At 54.1% G+C, this 16,763-nt stretch overlaps 1 protein-coding gene across 10 annotated transcripts in view; it reads left to right on the top strand.

The window, feature by feature from the left end:
* The window catches only part of LOC111139231 (target of myb1 like 2 membrane trafficking protein), a 124,181-nt gene that overhangs the window by 86,862 nt on the left and 20,556 nt on the right, over positions 1–16,763 (top strand). For 5 of the 10 annotated variants that reach the window (XM_022491434.1, XM_022491437.1, XM_022491436.1 and 2 more), the window contains 4 exons: positions 1,684–1,818; positions 3,282–3,437; positions 6,039–6,155; positions 15,933–16,066. In XM_022491434.1, the coding sequence (XP_022347142.1) occupies positions 1,684–1,818; positions 3,282–3,437; positions 6,039–6,155; positions 15,933–16,066 (542 nt within the window). The remainder of the gene's footprint in view (positions 1–1,683; positions 1,819–3,281; positions 3,438–6,038; positions 6,156–15,932; positions 16,067–16,763) is intronic. The other 5 variants (XM_022491441.1, XM_022491439.1, XM_022491444.1 and 2 more) reach the window with 3 other exon arrangements.

Below are 16,763 nucleotides of genomic sequence, written 5' to 3'. Positions count from 1 at the left end.
GGCAGGAAGAGGCCCTAGGAAGAACTGTCATGCTTCTTTCTCCCCAGCCTCCCCCAGCAGGCTGTAAACCCAGTCTTAGACCCTAAATGAACATGCTAGCTGCATTTTGAAGCAAGCCTCCCGGGACTCAGCTGGATTTTGAATCCGGTGGTGGCAGCCAAAGCAGCTGGTGGAGAACGGGGCTCTGGGGCACTCCCTAGGGGGACAGGCCTTGGTGCTGTTGCTCTCCAGCTGGCGCTCCAGACGGGCCTCTGCAGGCACCTTGGGCCCTGCTCAGCCTCCAGAAGGAAGTGTTGGCCAAGAGGGGCCGTCCTTCAGCGGGCATTAAATCCCCGAGTGCGCAGATCAAGTACGTGGATCAAGGAAGCCCAGCTGACAGTAATGTTTGTGGCGAGACACATCTGTCAGAGTGAGCGAGGCTGTTTGGAAACTGACCTTTTAACTTCAAACGGGTCTGTTGGTTAGAGATAGAGTTTCTGTGGCTGCCTCAGGATTGGTTGGAATGCATCGCTAGAGCCGGGGAGGCACTTAAAGGCTTGTGACAGCAGCAGAATTGGCAACAGAACCGTGGGCGCGAGACACTGCCGCCTCCTCTGGGTATGTATTTGGTGGGTGACAGGACGGAGCTGAACTTCATTGCGGGGAGCCTTTTGGAGATCGGTCTTTCTTTCCTTTGATAGATTCTGTAACTTTCAAAGAACAAAATATTTAAAAATCGCTTAGGAGTTTCGCCAATTGATGAAAAGTGACAGTCTATTGAAATATGTGTTCTTTCCCTCTCTGCGGGGTGTTTTCATCGAAGGGACTCCAGTGGCCGTGCTTTGCGGTGGCTTTGGCCACGTGGGCAGGTGTGCAGTGACGCTGTGGGCGGCGCGGGCTCTCTCACCCCTGGGCCACCATCACATCGCCTCTCCTGCTGGGCTAGGCGGTCTCCGCTTTTGCACGCTCCAATCCACGGAGGAAACCCCACGTTAGCCTTGATTTCCCGTCACACATCAGTTTTGCCTTTCCTCTCTGCCCATCTGCCTCTGGCTCCCGCCTGCACCTGAGAGCTCTGCAGAGCTGAGCCACGGCACTGCGGTCCCCCCACGGCATCCCATGGGCCCAGCAGCGGGGCCGTGTCTTCATGCCCTTCCCCTCAGCACCACCAGGAATTGATTTCCTGGCGATTAGGGAAATGCCTCTGTTTTAGGATACGCCACCGTGCTTAGGTGTTATTTCCCTGCATCTTCTCCAAGGAAATACTGCATGCTGAATTAAGTTTTGTGTTTTTGTTCACGCTCAACAGCACCATTAAAAAAACCCCTATTTCTGGGGCGCCTGGGTGGCTCAGTGGGTTAAAGCCTCTGCCTTCGGCTCAGGTCATGATCCCAGGGTCCTGGGATCGAGCCCCACATTGGGCTCTCTGCTCAGCCGGGAGCCTGCTTCCTCCTCTCTCTCTGTCTGCCTCTCTGCCTACATGTGATCTCTGTCTGTCAAATAAATAAATAAAATCTTTAAAAAACAAAACAAAACAAAACAAAAACCCTATTTCGCCCGCCGCATCATGGCAGCACTGGGCGTGGGGGGCATGGGGGGGACAGGAACAGAGTGGGTTTGGGCAAAGAACATGGGCCTCTGCGAGGGCACATGGCCTGCCGTTGGTGAGAAATCCTTGCTAACAGGCCCCCTCTTTCCTCCCAGGCGTGGGCTGATGCCTTCCGAAGCAGCCCTGACCTCACCGGCGTGGTGCATATATATGAGGAACTGAAAAGGAAAGGGGTCGAGTTTCCCATGGCAGACTTGGACGCTCTGTCTCCCATCCACACACCACAGCGGGTAAGCTTCCAGCTGGCATGTTCTAGAAAGACCTACTGCAGAATGGGCCAGCCACCGCCACTGCCCTTCTGCTGCTCCCTTTGAATTATTTAGCTTGTCATCAAGCTTTCTTAAAGCTTGAGGGCATTTCTTTTTAATAACAAGGGGAATGCGGGAGTGAGACAGCTGGTTGACTGGTGATTAAGTGGCAGTGGTGATCCCCCCCTGTTTATATCTGACTGTGGAAGGATATAATAGAGGGATCAGTTCCGACATTTTTGTGCAAATGGCCTCTTGGGCGGAGCCATCCGTCTCATGAGGGCCACTAGTACCTACTTTGCAGAGGCCCCAGGAGTCCAGTGTGGGGATGCCGGCATCTTCCTGGGAGAGCACCGAGACACCTCAGTGTTGGCGGTGCAGAGGAGCTGATGGTGTCACTGATCGTGGGACAAAGGGCAGCTTCTGGTTTTTTCCGACTGTACAGGTCAAATAGATCGAAATTTTATTTTGAGCTACTAGTGTTCAGCATCCATGCGGACATCCTTGGATTCTGCCAGCCTTGGGATGCAAAGCCCAGGGAAGGCCCATTTAGGGGCCTGCCATGAAGCTCTTGCAATGTGGGGCAGCTCTGTGCTTCTGAATGGAAACCACGCCGGTGATGGACGCCGTTCATCCCGGGAAGCTAGTACCTCTGCTGGCTGGGAATCAGCCTCTGGCCCCACGGGACAGCCAGGAAGCTCCAGGATGTGGGAGAGGCACCTTGACCCAGCACGCTCTGCCTTGTTGGCTCCATCTGCCCGTCTCTGAAATGGGGGCAAGGAGTCCAGAGCATCTCTCCAGGTCCCTCGCATGGATCACAGTTAACGTTTAAGAGGCTATCTGAGATACTGAAAGGGAAAGCCTAAGAAATTGTACTTTGCAGAGCATTATTCTCATTATGATCCCTCCAAACCACTTGCTGTGCTTTGTGGGATAAACGTAACCCGTTTTATTCTTCTTATAACGACACAGAGCAGTATTGTTGTGCCTATAATTACAAAGAACATTCGGTAAATTGCATAATTACTATTTATATTAGTCTCCTCCGTAAAGGCCAGAATACCATCTTCGGCTACCAAATAGGGATTCATGATTAGCAAAACTTTGCAGCAGGCCCCCTCCACGCACATTCTGAGGTGGTCCTAATAAGGGGAACCTTGACCAAAGCTCTCACAGAGCACCCTCTTTCCGAGTGACTTTGGTTGCCTGTGAGGTAAGTAGAGGGAGGAGCCGTCAGCGGTCAGCAGGCTGCTTCAGGGCTGGAGAGACTGGGAGCAGAGCGGGCAGAGGAATGCCTCCAGCCTCGCAGGTCAGCAGCAGAGCTGGGCCCCCCGCCCGCCTGCCAGCTGCCGTGGCGGGAAGGGCTGCCCTGGGGTGGGGTAGGTGCCAGGCCTGGCCACACAGGCAGCCCAAGTGAACAGAGGACTTTGTTGTTGCCGTGCCAGAGCGTCCCCGAAGTGGATCCAGCCGCAACCATGCCCAGGTCCCAGTCGCAGCAGAGGATGAGTGGCAGCTCCTATTCCTCGTCTCCTGCTCCCTACTCCGCTCCGCAGGCCCCGGCTCTGAGTGTGACTGGCCCCATCACGGCCAATTCAGAACAGGTACTCAAAGACTTCCAGGCCACAGGCAGGGTGGCCGACTGTCCTTGTTCACCTCTTGGGGACATATACGGAAGCCTTCGCTGACCGGGCACCATGCTAGGTGTTGGCTGCCCACAGACGGCAGGGCCCAGATCCTCTCCCGAGGGTTCGCCTTGTCATGGGGAGACGGGGTGCAGACCAGGGGAGCGGGAGCCAGGAGCTGAGCCCAGAGCTGATGCTGCCGAGGCTCTTGAAGCAGGAGGGGGGCCTTGTCTGACAAGGTGCGGGACCAGAGGCACGGAGGAGCGGGGCATTCACGGGAACAGCAGGTGGAGGGTTTGGAGGATCAGTTCAGGATCCACTGCGACCCAGTGGGGCTGTGAACAGCTGTGTGGGTCATGCAGAGAGGTCTGGATTGATCTCGCAAGCAACGTCAGCTGTCAGAGGCCGGGGACGGGATCTGCAAGGTGCCGTGCAGGCGGAGGCCAGGATGAGGGAGGCCCTTAGGAAGCGCCCTTCCTGCCTTTATTCCAAACACTGCCCACCTTCCCTGAGTTACTTCCTGAGAGGCCAATGCCCTTTTAACCCTAAACTGGATTTTTTTTAAATGAGTTGCAGGGACTGGTACTTAAATGAATCTCTAAAATGTCCATTAGTGTAAAAAATTTGAGAATTGATCAGACTTGGGGAAAACAAAAAAAAATCCTGTTCCAGTGTTTACATTTTTTAAGTCCTTATTTAATATTTGTGACAGCATCATCATGATGGAAACTCATTTAAACAGAGGGGTCAGGAGATGAGGTGTGGTTACCCAAAGTGTTGGGCCAGGGCCGCTCATGTTTTCATTCTCTGCTGGCCCTGAGGAGGCCAGCTGGAGGTCAGACAGGCCTGGGTTTAAGTCTCCGCTCTGCCATTTGCTATGAGGCTTCTGTTGGCTCATTTAACCCAACCAGGTCAGTAGAACAGGGCGGTAGTCCATCTGTTGGACCCTGTAGAGCCATTGTGGGCTTGACAGGCAGCAGGAGAGGCCTCGTGGTCATCACCCACGTGCTGTGTGCACTCCTAAGGAGAGGAAGTCGAAACCCACAGCTGAAACACAGGCTGTATGATAACCGTGGGCTTCATTTGCTCTCTTCTGCCCTTTCTCTTGACACAAAATGGCCACGACCTGTCCCCAGAAGGGAAGCCCTGGGGAAGAGGGTCTCTGGTGGCTGTGGGCTCTGCTTCCAGCAGCAGAACTGGGCCTGTTTCTGCTCAAAGCAGTCTGATACATTTGGAGTTGGACGGGCCCCCAGAGACCTTCCACTGGTTCCTTGTCAGTGCTGTGTGAGCTTGGGAAGAGCCCTCGCATGGCGGCCAGAACGGTCTGGAATGGGTGAGAAGGCATGCCTCCTGCCCCTGGGGGAAATGGAAGCGGAGCCGGCAGGAACCCATCCTGGCCTAGAGGGACCCCAGGGGCTTCTGAGCCCATGTGGTGTCTGTTGCATTCCTGAGCTTCCAGGGCCAGAAACCTCTTGTGGCTAAGACGTGGGAGGAGTTTATCTACCAGGCAGAGCCAGAGGGGAGAGGAGCCTCTCAGGACCTGGCCCAGTGCCCTCATTGACCACTTGTCCATCTGTCCATCCAGTATACATGTACTGAGGGCTCCTGTCCCTTTCCCTGTGCTAAGACTACTGACCTCCACTCATTAGAGTCCCTGCCCCCAGGAGATGGGGGGCAGGGCGGGGCCTGTGGTAGGAGGGGGCTGGTTGGTTCTGCCTCAGGGAGGGGGACAGCAGAGAGTCCGTAAAGGCTTCAGGGAGGACAGAAGGTGTCATTTGAGCTAGGTCAAAGTGCAGTTGGGATCCGTAGTAAAATCCTGCGCTCTGGTTATTGTAGTAGAAAAGGGGCTGGATGCGTACCAGCACTGCGCGGGGTCTTCACTTCCGTCGTGGGCAGTGCTTTCCCCCTCTCCACAGGTAAGGAGACGGAGGCTCAGGCAGGTTCAGGTCTGTCCCTTAGGTGTCCCTACTGCAGGAAATATGGCCGAGGCCCAGGCTCCGGAGAGCTCTGTTGGATGGGCAGGTAGGGAGCTGGGGCGGGAGGGGGTCTCCCCGGAGTCTTCTCTTGGTCCGACTCCCTCGTTCTTGCCACACCAGAAAAGTGCAGCTGACACCAGCCGGCCCCTCGGGGGACCAAGGTGCTTCGATTGGAAACCCCTGGGGCCAGTGTCCGTAGCAATGAGGGCCCTTGGGGATCATCGATCACACGTTCCACCACTTTCACTCGAAAGAGTAGGGACAGAGGCCTGAGAGATGAACTCCCCACTCAAGCTTCTGCGGCGGGAGGGCCGAGCTGCTCACCAGCTCCGTCCACACCACATGCAGAGCTCTCTTCCATCCGAGTCATCTGTGACAAGCTCTCGGTAACCAGGGCCCTTGTGGGGTGGCCTCGCTGCCCCATTCACGTCTCTCCCTCACCCTCACGCACAGACCAGAGTGAGCCAAGAAGCCTTCGAATGCCGAGCACATTCAGAGGTGTGACCTAGATGCCACAGTGAAGGGGACTGTCACTGGACAGGTGCAGCTTGACTGACCTATGCTTCCTGCTTTCCTCCCCACTCCCACCCCCCCGGCCCAACAGATTGCCAGGCTTCGGAGTGAACTGGACGTCGTTCGAGGCAACACAAAAGTCATGTCGGAGATGCTAACAGAAATGGTCCCCGGGCAGGAGGACTCATCCGATCTGGAATTGCTACAGGTGAGAGGGGGTATGTCCTTGTCTTGTGGAAGCTCTGGACCTGGGGACCCAGCCATGAGGCTGGAGCGGGGCCGAGGGGGGACTGTTGTGGGAAGGGACCGAGTCCCTGTAGGCTTGCCCTCAGCCTCATGCTTCCTTTCTGGGACCGGTCAGAAGCCAGGACCAGGCTCTCTTTTTTATTTTCCTTTATGACATTTTTTTTCCTGACTCTAAAATGCCGATCACAGAATACATGCCCACCAAAAGATAAAGGACATACAAAGCAGGAAATACTCATTTTCTTTGATTCCAGAACCCACAAAAAACCACTGTCCATGTTTTGATGCAAAAAGTCTTTCCGATTTTTTTTCCATGTTAGTTTTCGTCTCAGACGTCATTGACATCCTATTGTGAGGGCAATGTTGTGTGTCGCTTCCCTCCCTCAGCATTACGTGGTGAGCACTTGTGACAGGACTTCCTCAACCTTCCCCACGTGCAGGAGCCCTTCTAGCCACACTTTGCCCCCGAGACAGTCCTGAGACCGAGAGGAGGTGGAGGCTTCTTTTCTTCTCCTGAATACTGAGGAGTCCAGGCCGGGGTTGGGCACCTGATGGTTCTTGGGCATTTGCTGCTAACTGGCCTCCCCGCCCCCTAGGCACCGTGCAGATCTGGGGGTGCGGCAGGAAGGGGTCTAGGAGCAGGGCTGGCCTCCAGGGCCGCCCTCAGACTAGTGTCAGGGATCGTGGTAATCCAGAACAAGAACTAGCAACCGATCTCCACCGCCGCCGTCTCTGATGACTCTGGCATTTGTAGGAGGTGGCAGCAGCGCTGCCCTTAGAAGCAGTGACCTTCTGGAGGGGTGGAGAAGAGATGCTTTAAGCTGCAAATGCCAGATCTTTTCAGCGGGAGGCAAGATGCTTGAGTAAACAGGTCAGGAGCCAGTCTGGCTTGGCGAGCTGGCAGGAGCGCCTCACGACGTGCCTGCTGCCGCTCTCCTTGTCTGGCACTTGGAGCCGGCAGTCTTGGCCCCCCAAGTGCCACTCCTCCCAACCCGCTGTTGGCACCTACTTGCAGCCCCCGAAAGCCCAACCCGGGTGGTCCCGCCTGTCTGCAGTGCCCCTGGCCACAGTGACCGGGCCTGCTCCCAGGCCGCTTCTCATCATACCCTCTTCCTCCCCTGGTGGAGAACTGCTCTGGGCCGGATGCCGAAAAAGCAGAGGTGCGTGGAGCATGGTCCTTGCTCTGGAGGAGTGCCCGGCCTGGTGCAGGAGGCCGACAGGAAGCAGGTCATTTCCATGAACCCGTGACATCAGGTTGCTCTTAAAGCCGAGCTGAGTACCCTCAGCCAGCCCAAACGAGGAGCCCCAAGTGGCCTCTCCCAGACCTCACTCCTGACACCTACAGCCGGCCCGGTTGGCCTCCGTTCAGTAGGGGCCAGCTGTCTGCATGCCACACGCTAGGGGACCCAGTGTCCCTTTAAGGCACCATTGACCTCCATTCCCAGCCTATAGGGGGAGTTCTTCCAGGCCTTAGGCGCTACAGAGGAATCTGAGATCAGTCCAGAAACAATCCAGAAACTGCGAGGGCCTCTTGAGGCAGCTTTGTGCTGTGTCAGCATCAGAATTCCTGCTGTCAGGGGGTGGTTTGCAGTGGACAGAGCTGAGCTCCTGGCAGCAGGGGGTGGGCTGAACAAAGCCAACATGCTTCCAGACAGCCAGAGCAGACCCAGACAGCAAGCATACTCTGTGCGTGTGTGCATGCGTGTGTGTGTGTGTGTGTGCTTAAACAAGCCCATCAGCCAAGACAAACAGAACCTAATCTCCTGGCGTCAGCTCACAGTTTTCAAAAATAGGTTGCTTCCCATGACGTTTTCCTTCCCTCTGTTTTGTTCCAACTCCAAACCTACCAACCCTCCCTGCTATCTTATAAATCAGACAGAGAAAGAATGGCTCTGGGTGCCAGTGGGAGGCTGGCCTCTCAGCCTGGGAGATTCAGGAGTCGGGCAGCTCTGTGTGAGCAGCCGCGGTCCTGCTGGCTCCCAGCCTCGCTCCTCAGTCATCCCTGACATCTCCCCTCGTCGTCTTCCCCCGGCAGTCGGAGGCCGGCGGGGCAGGGGCTCCCAAGGGCGGGGGCTACCCCAAACAGTGAGACCTCTGCGTGGGAAAATGTCACCAGCTGCTTGGAAAGTGATAGGATCAGAATGTGGCCTGAGGACCCTTCAGCTGAGCTGGAGGGCAGCCAGCTTGCAGGGCAGAAGCTGTCTAGAGCTCACAGTGCTGGCCAGGGCCATGGAAATAAACTCATTTGTCAACAACCCAAATGTTCACGCCAACAGAAGCCTCTCCCGACTCGAGTGTAAATTGCTGGGTAGGAGGCGGAGGAAACGCAAAGCGAGGAAATTGGAGGTGTCAGCCCCGGGATGCACCGGGGGTGGCGAACTGCGGTCCTGGACGGTGATGTCCCTAATTGCTTCCTGTGCCTCACATAGTACTTTCAGGAGTGGCCTTGAAGAGCCACAGGGAAGCTGGGCAGGAGAGCCACTAGCCTGAAGGGAGGCTGGGGCCATTCCTTACGGTGTGCGGTCATCTTAGCCAGAGCCCCTGAGGGAAACTGAGGCAGGGGGCCCAGAAGGAACGTTGTGCCGGGACAGAGCCCTCCACTCCCTGAGCTGGGACAGACCTTCTAGGCAACTAGTCCAGCTCCACACGTGTGCTCAGATTCAGCGGCCACCTCATTTTTCTTAGCATTTTCTTGACATGACAGTTCTGTTTGTGTGAGCCCACGGAACACTTCTGTCTCCAGACGCATGTCCTGGAACCACCGCAGGAGGGTGGAAAGAATCACTGGGTTCACATCCAGACCCAACCACTGACAGTCTGGGCGAGACTGGGAGACTGGGCAGGGCCTGGAGTGATCACACTCCCCTTGGAAGGATAGAAATTGTCCATGGGAGGGGCGCCTGCGTGGTTCAGTCGGTTCAGCGGCCAACTCTTGATTTCGGCTCCGGTCACGATCTCAGTGTCGCGAGATTGAGCCCCATCTCAGGCCCCACACTCAGCACAGAGTCTGCTGGAGATTCCCCCTCTCCCTCTGTCCCTCCTCCTGCTCATGCGGGAGCTTGCTCTCTCTCAAATAAATAAAATCTTTTAAAAAATTGTCCATTTGAGGTGGCTGGCACAGTGCCAGGCGCAGGCAAATCATATGCAGGTCGGACCTCCTGTGAGTATCGTCAGTACATCCTTGTAGAGGGCAGGCTAAGTCTGTCTCCCTGTAACCGCTACCCTGGTCTGTCTGCTCTAACCACAGAGCATAACAAAGTCCTCTTTCGCAAAGGTCGGTCCTTAAATATTTGAAGACTGCTGTGAGCCCTGCCAGGGCCTGGTCTGTGTGGTACAGATGTGGCTGTGGGCAGCCCACCTTGAAGATGAGTTCTCAGCTGGAGGCTATAAAATGGAGAGCTTCCATCAACCGAAAACCTTCCGTCTCTTTCTTACGGGGCTGGGAAGCCGTATCTTCCATACCCTGCGTGTGGGCACTTGGGTTCAGGCCTGAAATTTGAGACCGTTTCTACATCTGCCGAAATTCATGTCCTTATCTACAGCCTGGGAGTCTGGTTTTAGAAATCTTTAACGATCTTGAGGCTGTCATCCAGTAACTCCCTGTCTCTCCCAAATTAGCCTCCTGCGCTTTGTTTTCAAATAATAATAACTTTTAATTAATCCAGTGATGTCCAAATTGGGCATTCCTGCCTGGCTACCCAACACATCATAAAAGAAGCTCTACTCCGCGTTGTTTCTTCAAGTAGCAGATGGCGCGTCCCCTCCTGCTTCTTGTGTCTCGTTTCAACAAAAACTGGGATGTCCAGGACCATTTTCTCTAGAGAGATCTAGTTTACTCTACATGTTTGGCTTCATTATTCCCCCTTCCCTTCAACAAAGAGTTTCTTCTTCTCCCCGCCCTCCTTTGCTGTTGTAGAAAGATCTTTAGGACCTTATTCTGCGTTCCTTAGAACTTGGAGAAGGTTCAGAGGAAACCCATAAAGATGATTAAAAGAGTGTTTTGCGAGGTGGGGATGAGAATGTCCCTTGAAAAGATAAAGGCATTGGGATTAATTAGAAAGAGGTTATTTTAATAAGTTCTGATCGATGGAGGGCTTTTGCACAAAGAACCCTGACCAGCTGTTCCCCCTCCTCTGTTGAGAAACGGACATAGGAGGAGGCTGAAGCCAAAATCTTCAGTGTGTAGGAAATGCCTGTCCTGGCTGTTGCATGGTGGGAAGAATGATCACAGCAAGCTGCGTGTTCTCATGACTTAGGATGAGAAGAAAGTCACTCCCGTGTGGCTGCTTTAGAGGGGGGCGTAGGCAGAGGAAGGTCTCCCAACCGCGCCTTCCATGGGTCTGGCTTAGCGTGACCCCACAGAGGTCCTGCAGACAGCCCGCTGGTGTTTGGTGGCAGAAATCTCAACATGCTGTTCCTCTTCTCCCCTTCGATCTCTTTTTTTTTTCTCACTGTTTGTTTTTTTTTAAAAGATTTTATTTATTTGACAGAGATCACAAGTAGGCAGAGGCAGAGAGAGAGAGAGAGGGAAGCGGCTCCCCGCCAAGCAGACAGCCCAGTGCAGGACTCGATCCCAGGACCCCAAGATCATGACCTGAGCCGAAGGTAGTAGCTTAACCCACTGAGCCACCCAGGTGCCCCTACTTTTTTTTTTAAGGTGATGACATAGGGGCACCTGGCTATTCAGTGGAGTGTGTGACTCTTGATCTTGGGGTTGTATGTTCAAGCCCCCTGTTGGGTGTAGAGATTATTTAAAATAAAATTTTTAAGAATGAAGAAGAAAGTAACTTAAAAGCTTGAAGGAAGGACATGGTAAAATTTTCCGCAGAGGCTCTGGGACATCCTTGATTTGGAAGCTCCAGGTGGACTCTCTGGGCCAGTTCGGCAAAGCTCTTTGAAGGACCCGAGTGCCCCTCTGGGATCAGAGCATGCGAGGCTCTGCCCTTGGGGTCGGGGGCTGTCTTTCCCAGTGCCCGAAGCTGAGGGCTGTGGGGAACAAGGCAGCAAGTGCAAAGGGCAAACCAGATGCTTCTGGTGCGTACGGTCCATGAGATCACCACATTCTGTGCCCTGGGGTCTCATTCTTCCTCCACGCTGATAATATTAGAGCTAACAGAGGTCTCAGACATCATCTCGCACTTTCCAAACACTTCTGTGAAGTGTGGGGACCCTTTATCCACAAATAAAATTGCACAGAGAACTGTAGTGTCTCGGAGATAAAACAGGAGCTGCCCTGGCTGCTGGGGTGGGTGGGGGGAGTGTCCCAAACCCCAGGCCATGGGGGGCCCTCAGGGGCCCTCTGCAGAGCTTTCCCACTTCCCCGACCCCCTTTTCTTACCCAGGGAGAAACAGGCCCAGAGAACACTGGAGAGCTGACGTAGGCATGGCTACTTGCTGCCTGCCGCTTGGTTCCCAGCACCCAGGAGGGCCTGGGCTCCGTGGGGCAGACTGAGTCCATCCCTGCCCTTTTCTGTCTAGTGGCTCAGGTGCTTTGGAGACACGTTTCTGAGACATTCCCTTCAGTCTCCTGAACGATCTGGTTTGTTTCTCCTTTGACTTGGATGGACCATCCTTGAGGCCCACTCTTTCTTCCCAGGCTTCTACGGATTGGGGTGGGTGGGGGTAAGGGCTTGTTCTCACTTAACGGAGATACACGCGAGCCAGAGGTGCTAGGGGGAGGGAGCTCTGACCACATGGGGCAGCAGTGCTGAGCGGAAGTATGTCCAGTCTGGAGGGGGTACGGGTTGGGGGAAGACCCCAGGATCCTGGGTGGATAGGGAGATGGATAGCTGGGTGGACACATGGTAAGCTGGAAGTGTAAAATGTTAATAGTAGCTAGAATCCCGGGCTCTACTATAGCATTTTAAAATCTTTTCTCTACGTTTAAAAATGTTGTGGTTAAGCATTGGGGTGGGGAAACATTCTGGGGCCTTGAAGGATGAGTAGGGATTTGTTTAGTGAGAAAGAAGAGGAACATGGCAGGCAGAGGGCTGACTTGTTGGGGGCCCCAGAGCAGTAAGGGTCCTGAGGCCGTCTGCTGTTCTAGAAAGTCTGAAGGGTATTTGGAGAAGGCCGGTGGCTCTGGGAGGTGATATCACCAGCTTCTGCCAGGGTGGCTCAGGACCTCTTTCCGTCTTGGGATTGGCCTACAGTTTGGATAGGGAGTCACTGACCTCTTTCCTTTCCCTCCCCAGCCCAGGGAGCCAGGGCTTGCTGCTTGGCCACAAACACCAGACAGAGCCACACTTTCTTGTTCTGGACCTGTCTGGAGCGGGAGGGGGCGGGGGGCGGTAGCTGCCTTTGCCAGAGGGAGTGGGCCTATGGCTGGCGCTCCAGAACCTTTTGCTCATCAGAGATTTTGTTTGCGGACACCTGGAGTGCTCGTCTCCTCCATAGGGGGCATATACACATCCAGGAGGGGATCCGGGCACTGTGCCTCTTCCCTCTGGCCGCCACCTGGCCACCTGTGTCCCCAGGCTCTGGCTTTCCTGCTCTTCGTCCCCACGCGTTTTGGCTGGTCTCCAGCGTGTCTTCCAAAGCACTAGGCAGGATCTGCTGCCCAAGAATGGCCAAATGTCTTTTTCCTTTTGCTTAATGAGGGCTGGTCCTTTAAAGTGAATCCAAATCCGTGCTCCCTTACGTGCCTTGAGAAGGTGCTCCAGGCGCTCTAACGATGTATCATAAATATGATTAGATTATTTTTATTGTGCACCTCGGTGCTGGCCATGGGATCCTTCCTGTGATCTAACGTGATTGCTTTTTTCAGAAGTTCATCTGTGTGGGCTTTTGTTTTGTTTTTCGATTTTCATCCTAGCGCTCACTCATGAGCGCACTTTGTTTCTGTAATTAGGATTTCCGCTGAGCCTTTGGCTTTCCTGTGTAGTCACTGTCCCTGCGGTGACTGGATTTGATCTATGGGTGTCTACCAGCACCCGTGGCTGGGATTGTGGCAATCCATCACCAAGTTCTGGCCAGGTTTCAGGTCTCAGGCCTTTTCCCCTTTTCCTCTTGGGGCCAGCCGGAGAATATGAGCCGTTAACAATGGTGGAGAGTGGACAGTTCTTGGCATCTTATTGGATATGATGTCCTGTGCGATTAATGTTTTTATATTTGCCTCGTGTTATTCTAACGCATGCATGAATGTTTATAAATGCTGACTTCTGGGGCACTGGGGCCTAGGATGAGTCCTGGAGAGGGAAAATTTGATTCTAGGTGAATGAGAATTGTCCATTCTCCCGAGTGGAGAGGAGGCCCGCAAGAAGACTAAGCTGGTGTAGATCCTGAGCCAGGGCAGTGATGGGGAGAGATTAGTTTTGCATGGACCAAGGGTTCAGAGCACCGAAGAGTGGAGGTGTCCCCAGCCTTCCCCCTCCAGCCTCAGTCTGCTTCTGGCCTCCCCTCCTCTGTGTCACCTGCTGGTGGGAAATCTACTCCCCGCAGGGGCTGATTTGGCCAGGGGTGCAGCCGGTCCCTGAAACTCGAGGTCAGGGGAAGGAGAGAGGAGTTGTGAATACCCAGTGATTTGCTGACAGCCCCTTAGTTCCAGGATCACTCTGCCTTCTCCCAAACCTAGAATGGGAGTTGTAGGAGAACCAAGAGTGGGACTATTTTCACAGAAAAAACTAGAAGGTCTGGATGTTGAGCTTGCTGGCCCCGTAACCCAGAGCAGCATTCTGGTTGTATGGAGGGTCAGCAGCAGGGTAGAACGAAGACAAGGGCGGTGTTTCCATAACCAGACAGGGCCTAGCAATCCAGAGGCTCTCCAATGAAGCTTTTTTTCTTCTGGTGAACACCAGACTGTTTTGGACCCAGCTGCCTAAATCTAGAAACCTTCTGTCTTGACACCCCTTCTGTAGTGGGGTGACTGCGGGCTGACCCATGTGGGTTGGGCTTCTTTCCTCAGCTGCCCCTGCTCTTGGGGAAGGAGCCCCCGCAGGCTGAGCAGCCGGGGGAACGCTGATGGCAGAAGCAGTTTCCAGACCTGGTGTCTGGCTGGTCATGATCTGCTTATTCTGTGATGGGGAGGTCTGTCAACATCAGTACTTCGGTCTTACCTGCAGGATTAGGCTCAGGACACTCGTCGTTCAGTGGTAAAGGGTGTGTATGTGCATATAAGTGTGTAAGGGAGCACTATTTAGAGATCTTGGACTAAGTATGGATAGAAGGAAGGCAGCCTGCCTCCATCAATTACTTCTCTCCAAAGTACTTAGGGTGTAGCTACTATGTGTCAGTCATGGATGCTGGAGAAATTGGGCCGAGAGAGGCCAGCCCTACCCTGAAGGAGCTTCGGTATAGAGGGGGAGGCAGATAGGGGGCCCAGCCGTAATGCCCCTGCGTGCCAAGCTCAGTGTTACACTGCACTGGTGAGCCCTGGGATTCCCTGCTTCACATCTGGCCACATCTGTGTTTGACTCAGCAGATGATTACTGGGCCTTTTATCCATGTGTGTCTCAGCGTAGGGTTTGAGGTCATCTCCGGGGTAGGAAATGATGGCATCTGCTTCTCCCTTGTGGTGTTTCTGATCTAGTGGAAGGGGAAACCTAGTTCTGGCCAAGCTGGCCAGACGAGGAGACAGTTTACAAAGCCGAACCGAGATCATGTACATGTGCGGTGTCTAGAGCAGTTACGTCCATCAGAAACATTTCCAAAGGAGGTGGTTTGGAGGCTGAGCTGTGAGAAGGAAAGACCAACCTCTGGTGCATCTCTCATCCCCTTCATGCACTGGGTCATCGGCTGCCTCTGGTGTTCAGGTGGTGGGGACAGCCTTCCTCTTTGTTTCACCCCCAATGGGACTCGGAGCTTTTCTCTGTAGAACGTTCCTGTGGTCAGTTTGGCAGGTGGTTGAGGGAGCTCCACAGGCAGGTTTCAGCGAGAGCACGAGTCAGGCTGCCATCTGGAGCAGGGAGAGCCTGTGGAAGCCAGGTCAGAAAGTGGGAAAGGTCTGTCTTCAGGGGAACAGTTCTTCCAAGGATAGAGCGGGCTCCAGTGGTGACCAGGGGTCCATTGGAGTCCTCTTCGGGAAGACGTGTCAGCTTGCTAGCTTCTCAGACCTTAGCGAGATGTCACATGTGCCACCAGAATGTACCTAATACAGTCATGACATACACTCTTGCTGTTGCTGGGAGTGTAGATGACTTGGTCTCGTCTTTCTGGAGGCTCTTTTGTGATTACCAGTCCATGTTCTAAATGACTGTGTACCATTTCACTGAGAAGTTCCACTTCTAGAGCTTGTCCTATAGAAGCACTGGTACAAATGTAGTAGCCTGTGTGTGTATGAATGTTCCTGGCCCCATTGTTTGCATTGGCCAAAAAGAGGCCTTAAGACACATGCCCAGCAACGGAAGCATGGGGAGATGCTTCATGGTGCAGAATGGAGGGGCCATACGAGGCAATGGGGAAAGGTTAACGAGAGTATTCTGTTGAAGAGAAAAAGCAAACTGCAAAGGATCGTATTTTTAGACATAAAGAACGCTCTGTACAACCTTGTGCCAATGTGCACGTGAGAGTACAGAGCTAGGGACCCTTGTACTTCTGTTGAAAAAGAGCTTGCTTCCTCTGGGGCAACAGGAGGCAGTGAGAGAGGGGCCCTCCACTTGGCATCCCCCCCACGTCCGGCTTTCTCGGGCAAGTGTGCACTCCTCTTGTGATTTTAAAGAATTGGCTCCTGCTTGGCCAGAGGAGGTGGAATGGGACACACAGTGTCCCCAGCAGGCTAGCCAGAGGCGCATGTGTTCCCTAGGAGCTGAACAGGACCTGCCGGGCCATGCAGCAGCGCATCGTGGAGCTCATCTCCCGCGTGTCCAACGAGGAGGTCACTGAGGAACTGCTTCACGTCAATGATGACCTCAACAACGTCTTCCTCCGCTACGAGAGGTGGGGCCGGGGTCCCTTCTTGTCCTGCCCAGAGACTGTTGCCAACGGAGGGATTTCTCTCCTGAACAATGGGGAGAGGGAGAGGACGGTTGGAAAATGCTCATCAGAGATGCTAATTTGTTCTCGGCTGACAGGGAAAATGCTTCTCGTTCTCCTGGGAACTGAGCAGCAGGAAGGTGATGGGCAGAATTAGGCTCTGCCCTTTGCAAGCCTTAGGCTGCCCTGCCTCCCCCACTCCCCCCAGGCCCATGAGGGGAGGGCTGGGGCCCTGGGGCCCGGAGCTTGCACCTGTCCCTTTGAAGGTCCTTTGAGTTTGAAAAGGATTAAAGGTTGGGGGGAATCTCCGTTAAGGAAAAAAGACTTCCTCTTTGCCATCTTTAAAGAAAGAAGAAAAAGAGATTTTCCCCTCCCTTTGCAAATGGTAGTCTAGAGTGTTCCAAAGAAGGCAGGGTGCTTAGGGAAACACACACACACACACACACACACACACACACACACTTCATTTGAGTTTTTTCGGCAGCGAAATCATTTTCGGATTTGAGGTAACCAGCTTGAAAATTCTTTTCCAAAGGCTCCCCTGGGGAAGGAGTTGTCAGTAGGAGAAAATGGCAGGCGCAGCTCCCAGAGCATCACTCGTCACCTGGGCTCAGGCTTCCCCCAGCAAAGGCACCAGAAGGCACCTTGCCCAGGGCCACCT

Source organism: Enhydra lutris, unplaced genomic scaffold (assembly GCF_002288905.1).
Source record: "Enhydra lutris kenyoni isolate GAN:26980312 unplaced genomic scaffold, ASM228890v2 scaffoldscaffold97, whole genome shotgun sequence".
Lineage (NCBI taxonomy): Eukaryota > Metazoa > Chordata > Mammalia > Carnivora > Mustelidae > Enhydra > Enhydra lutris.
This window is presented reverse-complemented; position numbering and strand designations above follow the sequence as displayed.